This window comes from Labeo rohita, chromosome 3, assembly GCF_022985175.1.
Source record: "Labeo rohita strain BAU-BD-2019 chromosome 3, IGBB_LRoh.1.0, whole genome shotgun sequence".
NCBI classification, from domain to species: Eukaryota; Metazoa; Chordata; class Actinopteri; order Cypriniformes; family Cyprinidae; genus Labeo; species Labeo rohita.
The window spans coordinates 9,445,758-9,464,588 of NC_066871.1; the positions used below are offsets into that span (position 1 = coordinate 9,445,758).

The 18,831-nt window shown below is 36.0% G+C and overlaps 2 protein-coding genes across 2 annotated transcripts; both read left to right on the forward strand.

Annotated features, from left to right (window-relative positions):
• Positions 1-978: 978 nt before the first annotated feature.
• LOC127158593 (uncharacterized) lies at positions 979-9,225 on the forward strand. The gene is made up of 3 exons (XM_051101668.1): positions 979-1,077; positions 1,130-1,206; positions 8,124-9,225. The coding sequence occupies exons 1-3, from the start codon at positions 979-981 to the stop codon at positions 8,779-8,781; spliced, it is 834 nt and encodes a 277-aa protein (XP_050957625.1). The 3' UTR covers positions 8,782-9,225.
• A 3,419-nt stretch (positions 9,226-12,644) lies between these two features.
• Positions 12,645-18,228, forward strand: kdm8 (lysine (K)-specific demethylase 8). The gene is made up of 7 exons (XM_051097678.1): positions 12,645-13,397; positions 14,812-14,984; positions 15,061-15,193; positions 16,565-16,612; positions 17,591-17,740; positions 17,834-17,926; positions 18,034-18,228. Exons 1-7 carry the CDS (start codon positions 12,939-12,941, stop codon positions 18,196-18,198), a joined length of 1,221 nt encoding a protein of 406 aa, XP_050953635.1. The 5' UTR covers positions 12,645-12,938; the 3' UTR covers positions 18,199-18,228.
• Positions 18,229-18,831: the final 603 nt, after the last annotated feature.

Sequence of the window (18,831 nt, forward strand, 5' to 3'; positions counted from 1 at the left end):
CTGGGTTAAACATTTAACATTTTCCCCCAATCAACAAAATCAAAAATACCCAACAAGAAATAAAGGCAAATATTTAGTTTATAAATAAAGCAAAGCATGCTTTTTTTTCACTAAGTAAAGAATTATATTTAATAACTCTCATTTAAAAGCACTAATAAGTACACTGTAAAAAAAAAATAAATAAATAAAAAATCACATTAAATTAAATGTTGAATACCATTTTTAACTCATTTTAAATTACTATTATATTTCACACATTATTACATACTTAATCCCACAACCATTTCTATCCAGGTGTAGTTTCCTACATATATTTTATTAAAACATTTGACTAAATACTAAAACAGCCATGAATCAAAAAATCTTTAATGATGCAGTTTTTAGGAGACTTAATTGCCAAATAAAAATTGCATTAAAATCACAGCAATGCTTACGTGCTTTATTTTATATGAATTTAATATCACAAAATATTATGATACATCACCCAGCCCTAATCCATACAAACCCTTAGTACAACAGAAAATTCAATATTGTTTTATACATAGGCCTATTTTCCTCTTTTCAGCTCCTCTTTTAGTTTTCCTTTGTTCTCTGCAACTATCCACTATGCAATATCCATTATCCAACATTCGCGAGCTAGCAAGCATTTTTCCCCTCAAAGAATAATAAATTTTTGATGCTGTTATGACTAAGGTTAAGGTTAGGTGCAATACAAATACATTATACAAGATGCAATCCCCATATGCTTGTGTAGCTCACCCATGTATATCTACAAAATTCAGTGCAGCAATATTTCATACTCATATATACAAATGATAAATTACAACAGGCTACATAACAGAAGCCTTGAATTTATAACAGCACACTTGTATTTTTCCATGCCGTTACATGCTGCCGGTAATTGGTTAATAATGTCTCCAACATCCGTTCCATTAATGACCTCTTCAAACTCATTGCAAAGATCTCTTTTTATGAAATATGTTCATCTTCAGCAAAAATTTGGAGCCAACCACACCACTCCAGGAGGCCAAACTCTGCCCTGCCCTGCTAGAAGAGGCTGAAGCAGAGGAAGGCGAAGTGCTGAAGTGTGCTTGGGAAAACTGCCAGCAGGTGATGTGAGTGCTGACAGCCTACGGACGGGCGTCATCATCATCATCGGGCCCTCGACCTTCAACACAACCCCTCCCCTTCCCCTTCCTCCCTACGGTGAGCGCCGCATTTGAATAATACATTCTCCTCTCCAGCCGAGACAATCCAACCTCCTCCTAACCATGGCTAAAGAAGTACAGTGTCTGCTCCACAGTGCCATTCATGTTTACTACAGACCCCAACACCAAGTCCAAACGAGGCCATGTGTGTCAGCAAAAGCACTCAATGCACTTTTTCTTATTAATATTCACCATGACTATTTCATCACATGCTATTGCCACATTTAACACTTCCTAATACAGAACAAATGTCGTAACATTATCTACACTGGAAATTCAGACTGGTTGCACAAGCGGTTGACACAGAATGACTAGAATGAATGTTTAAAACAAAAGTCAGACACATGAAGCAGACTATGCTGCATGACACCTGAAAAACAGGTCTGGAAAGATCATGTGATCTTAAGCCCTGTTTACAGTAGTGCATTTTTGTTTTAAAAATTCATCTTCATCCACACTGGCGTTTTCTCTGCGTTTCAGAAACTATCTCTGTCTACACTACACAACCGAAAACGCATGTCACATGACCATTCATATTGAGCATGATGTTATGGTTTACATGGTCATCAGAGCGAATGTGAGCAGCAATGCCATCGCTTTCAAATGTCTCCGTTTTGGTCTGTTTACACTGAAACGCAACGTTGGAGTTTTCATACTAAAACGGGGTCTGCAGCGTTTTCAAAAGTCTCCACTTTCGAGGGTCGAAAACATCAGAATAGCGTAAACGACAGGCGTAACAGTAGCAAAAGTTATGCGTTTTAAAACTAAAATGCACTAGTGTAAACGTAGCTTTAGAATGCTCTTTGAAGGTAACAAGTAACATCTTTTCTTTTTCAGAAAAACATTTTTAGAAAATGTCTTTCAATATTTGAAACTAAAAATACATTAGCTTTTTGTTGTTTTCTATTTCTGCTATGGAGGACCAGGAGTGCCACTTAAAAACAAAACAGAAATAAAATAGAAATTAAAAATAAAAAGTTTAAAATAAAAAAAGAAAGTATACATAAAAATGTATATAAATAAATAATTTTTTAAATAGACAAATTAAAAGTTGTTAAATTTGTGTTTTTAAATGTAGTTTAATAAAACAATAAAACAAAATGAATTGTAAAATTGATTGATAAATTGATTTCTCATTTTATTTTAGTTTTTTTATTTCATTTATGTGTATTGAATATTAAACATACATATATATATATATATATATATTGTTTATTATTATATCTGTTATATTATATCTATCTGTCCCAATTTATTATGAGCTGTTTCAAAATATGAATTAAACCAGCTGCTAGGTTAAATTTTTGCATTCAATTTTTAACCCAAAAGTTGGATTAGTCCATATTTGACCAAAGTTGGGCTGAAACAACCTAGCATTTTAACAAAATGTCAAAATAATGTTTTAACAAAATAATGTCATAGTTGAGATGGTCAAGACCTCTAAAATGAGACCAGTTAAAAAAAAAAACAACAACAACAACACACACACATTTTGATTTAGCTACTTTTTCTACTAGTCTACTTTTATGCAACATAATACCAAATAGACAAAAAGATCAATGTGTATAGTATTCATTGAAAATGTCTGTACGTCTAAGAAGCGGAGAAGTCTTTCGTGCAGTTCTTGGTCCAGTCCACAGATCTACAAAATCAAGAGTTATTTCAATTTATCATGAGTATATGAAAGCTATAATAACAAATGCCTTTGAACAAAGCACAAAAACATCACCCATAAATCACCATGCCTCGAACCAAATGCTGTATTAACACAGCAGCGCTAAAACAACAATCAATAATTTATTCTGTTTTGCATTTAAGTATATATTATCACACATAATTCACGTCACACGCTGACCTTGTTCACAATCACAGAATCGATCTTCAAGAGACAGACCTTATCAAGGTTGCTTGATTGATTCTATTCTATTCACGCTGCATGAATTCTTCAGATTCAGACAAGGCACTTAATTATTTGAGAGGGGAAAAATGCATAAGGGGAAAAAACAGTCAATAACAATCTATATACATACATTTAAATATGGAAAATACCCTAATTTTAATACAAAGGTGTATGCAAGGTCACCAAAATAGCGAGGAATGGAAAGCCCTGATCATGTGATGCGACATGATGAGTCTGTCACTATGCCAAGAGCTTACCTTTTATCCAGTATTTGAACTTGATAAGTACTTGGACTGAACTCAAGCTGTGTAGCTCTTACTCAAAAGCACAGGCTTTCTGTCTCACAAAAACACACAGTGGGACCACAAAAGCACTTCTGCAGTCTGACCTAAGGCCTCCTCCCTGCTATTTTAAATTTTCTGAAGTGTTTCAATGTGCAGATACGGTTTTTCTCTGCATCTACAAAGTGACAGACTTCTGTTTCTTCCACATGTGGAGCTTTAAATCATTACTTTTGTCACAAGAAACTGCTGCATTCACAGAAATATATACATTTATTTTTGATATATTACCAGAGTTTTCCAAAATACATGATACCAGGGTGATACCATGATTTTGGACATTTACTACCATTCAAAAGTTAAGGGTTGGTAACATTTTGTATTGTTTTTGAAGTATTTTTGTTTTATCCATCCATAACGCTCGTTTAATTATTTTAAGTTGGTTATATTTCCATCTACCCCTTTCTTCTAATCGTTGAGTATCTGATGTGGCTTTTTCTTTGAAACTCCATCTAAAGGCCCAGTGTCTGAGAATATTCTCTGATGCAGATGAAGCTGATGTTTAGTATGTGCTCTTCAATGCAGCTTCCAGCTGAGCACCAGTGAGCGGTCTGTCTTTCAAACTACACATTCGTATATACTCCTTCTCTTCTGTTGTGCATCTAGGCCAACGATATTTATTTCTGTGCTGGTTAGATCAAGATTGCCTTCTTATTTTGTATGAAACAGCTTTTTCTCAACAGAACAATAGACTGAAAAGTTTGTAAAGAAACGTTTTTCTTTTTAGTCATTTTTAAAATCAAAATTTGAACTGCAAGAAACGCAATACTTCAGCAGTTAAAAAAAGACAAAAAAACACACATTGTGCTGCAATTTCCACACATTAAACCACATTTTGCTAATAATAAAAATAGGTTTCTCCAAAACCATATTAGCATAATAGAATGATTAGAGTGAAAAGGTTTTCTAGTAACCTGGAGCAATGGATGCTGAAAATGGGGTTTTGCCATCAGTCAAAGTTTGAATTTTACAATATATGAACACAGAATTCTAAAATGTATAAAGAAAACAAGCAAGAATAATTTATTAGTACAATTATTGAGGGGTATAGTTTTGATCAATTAAATGCTACCTTGGTGAACAGAAGAACTGAAGCAAAATAAGGAAAGTGTTGTTATCACAAAAAAAAAGAAAACATTTCTACAGAAATCATGACAAAGCTTAACTCAGCAAAGATGAAGCTTATCGTGTTTCAACACCCAGCTAGGTTTATCAACAATTATCCCACTGAGTTCAATCAGAAATCTTCGAGTAATCTTTGATGATGAGCTGACCTTCAAAGACCACATTGCAAAGACAGCATGATCATGGCAGTTTGCATTGCACATCAGGACAACCAGGCCTTTCCTAATGGAGCATGCTGCACAAATTTGCATCTTGGCCCTTGTCATTTCTAGGCTGGACTATTGCAGTGCTGTTCTACATCAAAGTTCTACAGATGATACAGAATGCAGTGGCATGACTAGTCTTCAACAAGCTCAAAACAGCATACATCACACCTCTCTTTAAGAACTGGCAACCGGTTGCAGCTCGCATCAAGTTAAACACATTGATGCTTGCTCAGCAGACACGCAACATCATATCATGACCAAAATGAAGTGTTAATTCAACGTCTATTGTCAACGTTAATTTGATGTGCAATACCGTCATCAGATGACGTTGATATATTGCTGTTTTTAGGTTGTGTAACCAAATTGACGTCAACCCGATTTTCCAGCCCGCTCTCATGTCAATTCATACATATTTTATGAGGTGGCTAATTCGACCTCACTCATACAAATACAATGGACCTTTATCACACCAGAAGCGCTTGTCGAAGCAGAGTATCAATTCTTCCAGTTATGTATATTTTTCAATATGCTGTAATCACTAGTTGAATAAAAGCCTATTAAAATGGTCTGCAGGATAACTTCAAAATCCGGACATTTTCAGAGACAGGCGAAGAAATATTGTGATGATTACTGCACACAGACCTACATCTAACCCCGCCCCTAAACCCACCCCTCACTGTAATCCTACAAATTCATACGAATTAGCCACCTCTTAAATACGTACGAATTGAAATAGCGTTGGATTTTCATTCCCAACCAAAAGGCGACGTTAACCTGACGTTATATTGACGTCTAGTGCCTGCTGGGTTGCATACAGAACAGCAACGTGCTCCGCCTGCACTCTCCTACTTCCACTCGCTCTCAATTTTCTACATCAGCCTGAGGTCAAACCGTGAGCAACGCCTTGCGCTACAATCTCAGAAATGCAAAAATCACATTCCAGAATCTTTTCACTTGTTGTGAAGATCTTCCCACCCTCATCTGGATTGTCAGCTGAAAAAAAATTTCCTCTGTGCTAAACAGAAGATTTGTCTGCTTTCATTGATTCAACGTGACTAATAAACACACAACTACGACAATGTATGGTTTATCGGAGTTCTTCTTATTATAATTTTCCTTATAATACAGTATATAATAACGCAATGCCTTTATCACTGCTTAGAATACTATGAGTGCCTTATTCTGTATAAAAAGCCACAACATCTCACAGAAGGATTTATTTCAAAAACTCGAATGACGTTATGAAGTGAGTTTTTCTACGCAGAGTAGTAGTTCACTGACAAGCTACGCCAACAGCTGTCATTATCACAAATGATTTCTTTCGACTTCATAATTGCGCAATTAAATCGTCTGCAATAATGAATGCGATATAGCGTAGCTTTTCAGTGAACTACAGCTTTGTGTACTAAATGCTGCTCCATCTGAAAGCACCTGCTGGAGATTTACTACTGATTACACAACCGGCTTCACTGAAAAAATGCGCATGACAATCGCCTTCGATTAATCGTGCAGCCCTAGTAAATAGAGAATGTTCTGGCCACATAAATTGCCATCTAACTGTATTATATCCTAAATTTTTTATGTAACTCTAAATAACATACAGATAATGTATTTATATGGAATTATACGGCAAGATTTGCTTATTTTTTGTTCAACAAAAACATTAATGCATAATATTTTTATTTACTTATTTTTTTCATACAAAACACACACACACAATGTAACAACTGCAGTGTTCACCACCATTAAAATGTCATGTAAAACCTCACAGTGCCCCCCTAAACACACTCCTTCACAGATCATCTAGCTGCGCAAACATCTGATTCTTCAACAGCTGGCTCTTTTCCACAGAGCAGTCTGCTCAATGGCCATGGGAGAAATCAAGGGTAAATTAAAAACCAAACAAAGGCTGTCATTTAAGTAACACACAAAACAGACTGCCGCATCAACGAGTGTCCTTCCCAATTCTAGCGGTCAATATTTGCAATATATTACCTCCTCTAACTCTTCTGCAGCCATGCTTATCTAAAAGATACAGATGTATTACATGTGCAGCATCCAATCAAGTGGCCTAGTTTATAAACAGGCTTGTTGACTCAGCAGCAGAGGGTTATGAACACATCAGCAGAACACAGATAATCACTCTTTTCATTATACTGTGCCACAACATTTTTTTTTCTTGGGAAATTTAAATATTTCTTGAGGCTTATGGTTTCAGATCATTGTTTAGCCCTTCACAGTGTGCCTCATGAAAGCATATCTGTAACTACTAATGAATTATTTAGTAGCTTCTTGTATTTTACATAAATCAACACAGGGTTAACAAAAGGTCATGCCTGTGATACCCATTTATTAGAAAATATCCATTTTACATATGGAAAATAGGCCTCAGATAAATAAACAATAGTTCTTACAGAAAATACACAAAGGAACACATTGCATGCATGTACTTGAAACAACGTTGGCTGTTAGGAGTTGCAATCAGGATTTGGCACAGTACTAAAAGTGACAATACAGTTATATTTATCTGTCAATTCTCAACAATAATCATGCGACAAATCATTGTCTATTTACTGTCTAAAAGCTGTAGGCCTACTGGAGCAGTAAACAATAAAGGCCACAGTTTTCCTCCTAATTTGGGGCAATAATTGGAGCAGTTTATTCAGTTGTGTTTCAGAAAAGAAACAGATGTTCTATATTAACAAATTAACATTTAAAACAACTAATAAATAAACTGTTTAGAAATTAAAGGTGTGAGCGATGTGAACATTACAGAATTTCCGCCGTCGAATAGACAGGCTAGTGTTTCTACGTCTTTCTTGTTCGAACCATCGTTATTTTTTACCTGTCAAGTGCTTTTCGGTCTTGTTTTCTCCGTCTTCCAGTTGGTTTTAGCAAGTTTTGTATAAGCCACTGTAGGGAGACGTGAAATTGTGAACATTTTGCACTCTCAGACTAATGAAAGTCCCTCTAAGTTCATCAGTTGCACTCTAAACTTCCGTTTTCCCTTATATGGACTGTCCGCTGTGAACGCACAAAATAATTGACAGATTACTTAAAAGTCTTCTGATTGGCTAACAAAAAAATCTGCTGTAGTGTTGGTGTTATTATTATTATTATTTCAGAAGAGTTTTACAGTGATATACACTACCAGTCAAAATGTTGCCTCCACCTGATATGAAGTTTTCTCAAATCCATGTAGAGTTTACAAAACTGGACCTTCAGGGGAAAAATAAATTGTATGTTCTTTTGTTTGATTCTTCTTTTTCCTCAGAAACACATGACAGACTAGCATCATTCTAATTCTGATTAGTAATACTTCAACATGTTTGTCTTTTGATAGGATCTCAACATTATCAGAAGATACAAACAATGAGAAAAGTTCCCACAGCGTTGAGTCGGCGCCGGTGGATTATGGCCAGGCTTGCTCTGGAAGCCCAGAAGAGAATATCAACGTCGGAAAACGTGTCGAGCATGCCTTGGATGAGGTGTTTAAACAGCATCCAATCACAAACAATAAGTCACCGTTATCCCCCAACAATAAGGTTACAACGATCAGCCCATATAATAGGGTTAACATTGTTAGTTCCTCAAGAGAGTGCAACCATGCAAACCGAGATTCGGGCAATTGCTCCGGCTCATCGGTTTTCAGCAATATGTCATATTTGGAATCAACCACTGATGATTCCTTATTCCTAGAGCAGCTGAGCGATGATCATTACCGTCAATCCAGCAAGAGGGAAGTTTCAGACTCAAGCGATAGCCAGTTTAACTCTCCCACTATTGATACTCTGGAAGTCGGATATCAGTGCTTCAACAGTGTTTTGGACAAGGATGCAGATGTTTGTGTGAACATTTCAGACGATGCTGATGACAAGTGCATCACAAAAAATCTCATCACCAGCACAAATCCGCTCTATCCTTCTCTGATTCTGCATGATGGCAGCGTCACACCAAGTGAAAAGCACAGAAGGACAGTGGAGCACAGGTGTCAGCACTGAACAAGCACTTGATGCATGTGGAGCTTCGAAATTCCCCCACAGCAATGGCCAAGATCCCACATCTGTGCAGCCAAGTTCTTTGACCCCTTCTTTGCATTTCTCACCAGTTATTCAAATAGACAGTTCCTATCAGTGTGTTTAACTATGCTAATACAAATGATAAGTATACATGCCTGAAACATTGAATGCATTTTTGAATGTCTACAGTTACAATGAGTCATTCATTTGAAAACATGGCACCAGGCAAACTTTATCTATTGTATAGGGTTGTCCCTATTCTCTTAATGAGTCATGGGTGTGTTTTGGGCATAACATGCATTAAACCAATCAGAGTCTCATCTCCCATTCCCTTTAAGAGCCAGTTGCCCTCGTGCCATGGCGGATTCGCTATTTACATGGAGGAATTTGCTAGAACGAAGATTGAACGCTTCTCCAGAGAGCAGGTCCGGCATCAAGGAAGGGCATTCACGGGCCGAGCCCCCTCAAATGAGTTACTGTGTACCCCCTTTCAATCCTCGTGCCGAATGTGAACGTTTTCGAAAGTGAAAGTGAAACCAAAAAACAGCTCGCATAAGAAAGCGATTGACTATCCATTATGACGTGTAGGCATTTTTATATTTATGTTCACAATGATCACAATGCTTTCATTTTTAATATTTGGCATGTTTGTGTGCTGCTGCGGGTCCTTGTGTGTGTAATAAGCAGAGTGTATGTGCATTGGGCACCTGCCTATAGGCGCATATTACTAACTCGCTCTTTAAATAACAAAAAAAAAATACTGCGCCATTGACTTTAGGCCAGGTTTCAGCAGTCTATTTTAGTTGCCTCAAAATAGCAACGTATCAACAATGCACCTGAACACACCTCATTTTCAGACCAGCACACCGACGGGCACACAAATGGGCGCAAATGCATTTACTATTTAAGCAAAATGGCGCAGGGCATGAAAATGATAACTGCGTCAGGCTGAAACTAGTAATAAACACTTGGGTCACGCCTGGCGCCACACTGCATGATAGGGCCCAAAGTTAGAGACTAAGTTTTAAGTGCTTCTTTTTTTAATTATATTTTTGAGCTTTTTTGTGCCTTTAATGGACAGGACAGTAGAGAGATGATGGGAAAGTACTGGGCGGAGAAAGCGGGCGGGGTCGGCAAAGGACCTCGAGACAGGATTCGAACTAGGGTCGCAACGAGCATAGTTGTGCTATGTGTCAGTGCAACCACAAGGCTATTGGCGCCGATGAGTGCTTTTGTCTTCTAAACGTGAATTTTGTCTTTGTTTTGGCACATACTAGCTTACAGATAACCTTAAGGCTATCATAGTCATACTAAAAGCCAAAAAACTTCCATTTTGATTTCATGGGAAACATAAAAATTAGCTCACACGATCCGAGATGACCTTGTTTTCTCTGTGGAACACAAACAGAACTTTTTCGAAGAATAACCTATATCAGGGAGTCCATATAATGCAAGTGTATGTTAGCAAGATGATCAGAAAATATTCATTTTTGGGTGGAGTATTGCTTTAAATGCCTGTAGAGATTATGTACAGTAACTATTCTTGTTATTCATACTTCTTATTACTCTATTTTGCACACAATGTCAAATGTGAAACTGAGTCAAATTTGCAAATGCAAATTTTAAAGGCACGATAACAAGAGAAACCTGTTTAACTGTGGTGTTAAAACAAATGACAGATGTGTTTGCATTTTTAACAATTAGTCTCAATAGTGCAATGAGCAATTTCTTTGGAATCATGAAGAAACTTTGTTTAATAACTAAAGCCACTGATAAGGGTTTATACAGTGTCTGTAGCAAGTCACGTTTTTTTTTTTTTTTTTCACATTCACATTTTCATTGTATTATGTTGATTTGTTAATTATGTTGATTTGTCAACTTGCTATGAATTTAACTTGATTGTGTAAGATTTTTAATGTTTTTTTTTTTTAAAGAAGTCTCTTCTGCTCACCAAGCCTGCATTTTTTTTAAACCAAAGTACAGCAAAAACAGTAAAAATCTGAAATAATTTAAAATAACTGATTTCTATTTGAATATATTTTAAAATGTAATTTATTCCTGTGACCAAAGCTACAGTTTAAACATCATTACTCCAGTCTTCAGTGTCACATGATCCTTTAGAAATCATTCTAATATGCTGATTTGCTGTTAAAGAAATATTTATTATTATTATTATCAATATTTAAAATGGTTGATTACATTTTTTTCGGGATTCTTTGATGAATCAAAAGATCCAAAGATCACGATTTACCTAGCTTTTGTAACACTATACCATTCAAAAGCTTGGTTGGGGTCACACCAGCCCACCAATTCACTCTCTCAACAAATTAGAATACTTCATAAAACTAATAAAAAAAAAAAAAAAAAAAAAAAATGGTTTTAGTGAATTGTTGGCCTTCTGGAAAGTATGTTTATTTCCTGTATATGTACTCAGTACTTGGTAGGGGCTCCTTTTGTTTTAATTACTGCCTCAATTCAGCGTGGCATGGAGGTGATCAGTCTGTGGCACTGCTGAGGTGGTATGGAAGCCCAGGTTTCTTTGACAGTGGCCTTCAGCTCATCTGCATTTTTTGGTCTCTTGTTTCTCATTTTCCTCTTGACAATACCGGTTCAGGTCTGGTGAATTTGCTGGCTGGTCAAGCACACCAACACCATGGTCATTTAACCAGCTTGGTGCTTTTGGCAGTGTGGGCAGGTGCCAAATCCTACTGGGGAATGAAATCAGCATCTTTAAAAAGCTGGTCAGCAGAAGGAAGCGTGTAGTGCTCTAAAAGTGCCTTGACCCCAGCCTCAGTCCGTTCCTTGTGAAGTTCACCCATATTCTTGAATCGATTTTGCTTGACAAGCCTCTCAAGGCTGCGGTTCTCTCGGTTGGTTGTGCATCTTTTTCTTCAGCTCAACTCAACTTTCTGTTAACATGCTTGGATGCAGCACTCAACAATTGAACAGCTGGTTTCTTTGGCAATGAATGTTTGTGGCTTACCCTCCTTGTGAAGGGTGTCAATGATTGTCTTCTGGACAACTGTCAGATCAGCAGTCCTCCCCATGATTGTGTAGCCTAGTGAACTAAACTGAGAGACCATTTTGAAGGCTCAGGAAACCTTTGCAGGTGTCAAAATGCCAAAATCGTCATCTTAAACTACTTCAGTCTGTGTGCACTGAATTTATTTAATACACAGATTTCACAATTTGAGTTGAATTACTGAAATAAATTAACTTTTCCACGGCATTCTAATTTATTATTGATATATTGATATATATATATATATATATATATATATATATATATATATAAGAAGACTAAATTAATACTTTTATTTATCAAGGATGCTTTAAATTGATCAGAAGTGATGATAAAGACATTTATAATGTTACAAAAGATTTATATTTCAGATAAATGCTGTTCTTCTGTACATTCTGACCTGAAAAAATTCTACTCAGCTGTTTTCCACATAATTATTTATTTATTTATTTATTTTTATTTTTTATTTTTATTTATTTTTTTTTTTTTTTGGAGCAGTTCAGTATATTCAAAATATTTCAACATGTTGCTGTTTTTGCTGTACTTTGTATAAAATAAATGCAGGCTTGGTGGAAAAAAAAACAAAACAAAACTTTTGACTGGTAGTGTATTTCATGCTATATATGGAAGTTAACTTTCAGAAAACATACAATAGCGTTTAACATCAAATAAATGTAGCAAAAACATATAAAATATCCTTCTATTTCCGCATACAAATGTTTTAAATAGACATTAGCGCATATTGTGTGTACACCAGTTACTGACTGCAATGAAATAAGGGAACGCGTTCCAGAGCGGAACGTTATTTGTCTTCTGTGTTTCCAGCCGGGCATTAAAACCGGGCACTATATTCAACTGCATGCATGAGTGCCTTTTGCTTTAATATTTCTCTTTTTAAATCAGTTACATGTTTATGACGTAATTTATGCTAGCTGTTGACATCTGTCTTTTAAACGCTGTTTATTATCTGTAACAAAAATGACGTGTATTGTTTACCAGTTCGGTATCTCAATGCCATGAGCAGTAGATGTGTCTCTCCCCAAGCAAGTAAACCATTCATGTGTTCGCTTTTCATCAGAAATCAATTACAAGTGATCTGCAAAAGTTTCTTCTGTTCATGGCTCCCATCTGGACTGATGTTCGAGCTGTTTTGCCCTCGACGGTGTCTGAATTCCCACTTCACTTCAGTGAAAAGATTGAATTCAGTGTGTTGAAGGTTCTTGAGTTGGCTAGAGATCAGCTGTACAGTGAAACAGATTGCCCAGCTTCTGCTGAAAGAGCTCAGGTCATTATTGATTACTCCTGGGAGCAGCTCAACACTGGGACATGGAGAGATGTGGACAAGGAGTGGAGGAGAGTTTACTCTTACGGTTGCTTATTCAAAGTCTTAAGTTTATGTCATGGAGATCCATCTCAATACAACATCCAAGAGGCTATTAAAACATGTGACATGGGTTTGTTAATGGGAGCAGCCATCATGGACAACATCCTGCAAAGGCTTGTTGGTGTCTTAAGAAATAAAATGAAAATGAAGAGTCCAAACAAACCAGAGAAGAGTGAAGAACCCTGTTCAAAGGTAAAGTCATTTCTCATAAAAGCAAGAAATGTAAATATTTTTAATATAACATGTTTTTGCAATTTTAATGTATGTGTGGTTTTTATATTTCTATTTAGCTTTGATTTTTTTTTGTAGTAATTTAACGTACTTTTTTCCCTTGTATGTTATTATTTTCCAACAAAAAGCATTTATGAAATTATATCATATTTTGTTGGAATTATAATCTGTGCGTAATTATAATAATTCCATCATTTTCAGCTATTATTGCAAATTGTCTTTGTAAAGAAACCTTAACATTTGATAATATTTGTGTGAATTTATTTAATTAAAAATATTTAAAAAGAAATAATTCATTTTTAAAATTTTTAAAAATGTTAAATTATACTTTTACAAATATATTTTAAATTTTATATTATTATTATTTAAAATTATAAAACTTAATTTTTGTGTTGGAATCAGTGAAAATGTTGGCAGGGCAAGTCAAATTTAATTTAATTTAATTTAACTGTATTTATTTATTTATTTTTGAGTAAGGTTTGGCCTAAGGTTTTGTCCTATTTTACTAAATCATGTCATCCTATAATTTATAAAAATAGGACATGTCATCTAATAGCTCATTCAGCTGTGCATTATTCACTCATAAGGGTCATTCCAGCTGGAATCATCAAATTTTGGAAAAGTTCCCCACCTGACCTCCTCAGATTTGTCTGAAAAAAATCCATGTGATGGGCAATATGCCCAATAGATCATATACAAAATTTCAGATTCAGGCAAAACCCCATCCCAATTTTTTTATATTTTATCAATAAGAACATGCTCTTTCAAAAAAAAAAGTTTCATGTTCACACCTGGTGTCATTCATGGGAAATATTGCTCTGAACATTGGTGTAAATGAGTTTTTTTCAATTTTTCGACCTTAATATCTCAACATCCATAAGACTCTATTGTCTGATGTCAAAGGATGTGAAAGACATGGTACATATCAGACCATTTACCAAGTTTGATGCTTATACATTGAAAATTGAGGTTTCTATGGACATCAGAAAACCCTTAAAGTAATAGTTTCAAAGAAAAGTAGAGGGCCAGCATTCAGGTGTAAATTCAGTAACAATGCTGTGAGTTGTAATTCATGCAGTTCTGGACTAGGACTCTTAGCCCAGAAAATTTCATGGACCTGGCACAAATAGTTCTGGAGATATTTTAGTCTGAACATGGTCACTCAGACTGTGATGCCAAAACGGGGTGAAAAACAAACTTTTTTTACAGATTTTTTGTAAAAAAAAGTATGCACAGTAGAGATCTGAAATTTTGTATATGATCTATTGGGCATATTACCCATCACATAGATTTTTTTCAGACAAATCTGAGGGGGTCAGGTGGGGACCATTTGATGATTCCAGCTGGAATGACCCATAAAGCTTTTCTTAAACAGAAAATGAAACTGGACCGTGTCTCTGAGCCTGTAATAAACTCTGCACAAGCAGTGCCTAGGATTCAGTGTCCATCCCTGGAGCGCTTCAGATCAGATTTCCTGGATCCTCAGAAGCCTGTGATTATAGAGGGAATAACTGATCACTGGCCGGCCTTCACAGAGCATCCATGGAGGTACTGAAAAATATGCATTATTATATTTTATCTTCTGAAACATCTGTACACTGCCATACTGTACGCTCTCTCTAAGCATAGACTACTTACGAACTATCGCTGGCTGCCGGACGGTACCTATTGAAGTGGGATCCAAGTACACCGATGAAGAGTGGTCACAAAAGCTCATTACAGTAAATGACTTCATAGACCGCTACATTATAGGAACAGTAAGAATCATTTCAGTTTCATTTCATTGCAACATGTAGTGTTTTCGTTTTTTTGCCTAGAAAGGCTGTGAACTACGGGAGCCTGTTTCCACTAAATAAAAAATAAAAACAGGTAATTGTGACTTTTTATCTCACAATTCTGATTTTTTTTTTCTTGCAATTGTGAGTTTACATCTCGCAATCCTGACATTTTTTCTCAGAATTGCATGATACAAACTCACAATTCTAACTTCTGACTTCTCACAATTTCTCAGAATTGTGAAATAAAAACTTGCGATTCTGAAAAATGAAGTTGCAATGCTAAGAGATAATGTCGGAATTACACTCGCAAAACTCAAAATTCTGACTTTTTTTCCTTAGCATTGCGTGATACAAACTTGCAGTTCTGCCTCTTTTTTTTTTCCTCAGAATCAGGGTTGCCAGGTTTTCACAAAAAAACTTGCCCAATTGCTACTCAAAACTAGCCCAATCGCGTTTTAAGGGGAGGGTCTCCCGTTAAAAATCGCATTCTGGGGGATAAAATACATGTTTTTTGTCAGGGGTTCCCCTGGTAAATTAGCATTTCAGGGGCTAAATATGACGTTATTGGCGGTGATTCAACCTACGGCAACAGTGTTAAAGTAGCCCAATTCCGCAGGAAAATCGTTGACTTGGCAACACTGCTCAGAATTGTAATATAAGCTTGCAGTTGCAAGATATAAATTGACAATTCTGTCTTTTTTCTCAGAATTGCATGATATAAGCTCACAATTGTGAGAAATAAAGTTAGAATTGCAAGATAAAAAAACGCAATACATTTTCGCAAATGCGAGTTTGTATTTTCACAATTCTTACTTTTTCTAGCAATTGCGAGTTCTTATCTCACAATTTTCTTTTTTTTTCTCAGAATTGCTTGATATAAACTCAAAAATTCAAAATTTTTATCTCAGAATTGCATGACATAAACTCAGTTACAGTTGCGAGTTATAAAATTGTGATACAAACTCACATTTGCGAGAAATAAAGTCACAATTGCGAGAAAACAAAAAAATCGCCATTCTGACTTTTCTCCCAAATGTGAGGTTGTATCTCACAATTCAGACTTTTTTCTCGCAATTGTGAGTTTATATCTTGAAATTCTGACTATTTTCCCTCAGTATTGTGAATTTATCATGCAGTTCTGAAAAAAAAATCAGACTTGCGAGGTTATATCTTCCAATTCTGACTTTATAACTCGCAATTGCAAGTTTATATCTTACAATTCTGAGAAAAAAAGTCAGAATTGTGAGATAAAAAGTTGCTGTTACCTTTATCTTATTTCTTATGCAGTGGCGGAAATGGGTTTCCATAGTAAACTGTCTGTAATTGTTATTTTTGGTTATTTTCTTATAGGCAGAGGATGGTGTGGGATATCTGGCTCAGCATCAGTTGTTTGATCAGGTCAGTTGCTTTTCTTTTTGGTGATGCTATATGACCAGAATCTACATACTTTACCTTTTAAAGGAATAGTTCACAGGTCATCGAAGATGTAGCACAACCTATAAATTACTGAGTGTACTTTTAACATGAGCAAGTTAAAGAAATAGTTCACCTAAACGATAAAATTAGCTGAAAATTTAGTTTTTTCATCAGAACAGATTTTGAGAAATTTAGCATTACATCACTTGCACAGCAATGGGTCCTGCAGTGAATGGGTGCCATCAGAGTCCAAACTGCTAAGAAAAACATCAAAAAAATTCACAAGTAATCCACATGACTTCACTTGTGAAGTGAATAGCTGCATGTTTGTAAGAAACATCCGTAAGTAAGGCGTTTTTTCATTTAACCATTTTTAACAACTGCTTTTGGTTTAATAATAATGCTAAACCATAATAACACTTCATCCAGTGAAAAAGTCCATCCACTGTTGTCATCTTACATCAAAATACACCAACATGTTTTTTTTAGGACTGTTTTTCACCTGTAAACACTGTTAGATCTGTGCGTATTTCTCACCCGATTCAGACAAGATGACTTTTTCACTGAAGAAATCAGTATTATAGATTTATTTATTTTAACCAGAAGTATCAGTTTCTAGTTAAAAACAAACCTTTGGATTATTGTGATGTGTTTCTCATTCTCATGGCACCCATTCACTGCAAAGGATTCGTTGGTGAGCAAGTAACGTAATGCTAATTTTCTTCAAATCTGTTCCAATCAAGAAACAAACTCATCTACATTTTAGATGGCCTCAATTTTCATCATGCTTTCATTTTGGGTGTACTATTTCTTTCATTTTCTCATAATACTGCTAAAGTCCACTCAGTAATTTTAGGTTGTGCTATGGCAGCTTTCTTAGACTTGGAATTCTTAGAACTAACGGATGTAGCATCATGCAAAACCAGTAGCATTAACTTTGGCTGCTGTTCATCCTGATAGGTTCCAGAGCTGAAAGAAGATATTCGCATCCCAGACTATTGTTGTCTTGGAGAGGGAGATGAGGATGACATTACAATTAATGCCTGGTTTGGGCCTGGAGGGACTGTGTCTCCTCTCCATCAGGATCCTCAACAGAATTTTTTGGCACAGGTAAACAAGAGACAAATGGTTCATTTGGCATTGAAAAGGCAAGGCTTTTGTTCCCCCCGTTTCATTGCATTCTGGTTTGTTTTTGGATGTCAGGTGGTTGGAAGGAAATACATTCGGCTCTACAGCCCAGATGAAACAAAAAATCTCTATCCGCATCAGTCGCAGCTACTGCACAACACCAGTCAGGTAGAAGACTTAATTTGTAACAGCAAGTTTCTTGTTCCTAAAGTGTTTTAAAAAGATGTTTTATATCTTGAGAAAAAAAAAACATGAGATTGTTTTACCACCACTAGGTGGAAGTGGAGAATCCAGACCTGGTGAAGTTCCCAGACTTCTCTAAAGCCTCATATCAGGAGTGTGTTCTCCAGCCCAGAGATGTCCTCTTCATCCCTCAACAGCACTGGCATTATGTGCGCTCTCTAGAGCTCAGCTTTTCTGTCAGTTTTTGGTGGTCCTGATTTGTACAGAATAAAACACAATGGCCAGTGTGTGTTGTCGATTTTTGTATTCTTTTTTTGTACAAATGCCAAATTTGTTATCGGTTTTAGGCTGTGTAACATTACAGTGGTCAGAAATTAATGATGGCTTGTGGCACAAATGCCACCAAAATGAACAAAAATGCCTCATAAATTCAAAACAAAGAAGGGTCATTCTGTGTCAACTCAACCAGAGGTCCCTCCCTGGCTCAAATTTTCCACTATTAATCCACTATTTTGTAGAGAGAGAGCAAAATGGCAATTTTCACCTGAGATTCAGAGTCAAGTTACAGGGGGTAAAAACGACTTCAGAAAGATGGCAGCAACATAATGTTACTGTTACAAAAAGATTGGTAGTTCTATTAGTAAAATCTGTTGGTTTTTGCAATCTTTGTTGCATAATTATGTGCCAATCGTGACCTTTCAAAAACGGGGAAACGGCACTTTTCAAGTTTTTCTCCAAAGTTTGCATGCCTGTGACTCAAGTAGTAGTCAAGATATCTTAATGCCATTTTAGATATTAGGTCTTAAACTTTCCGTTTGCCCTATGAGATTCGGTTCCAGAGATGTTGAAATGTCAATATGGCTCCAGGAGTAAATTTTTAAAATGTATGC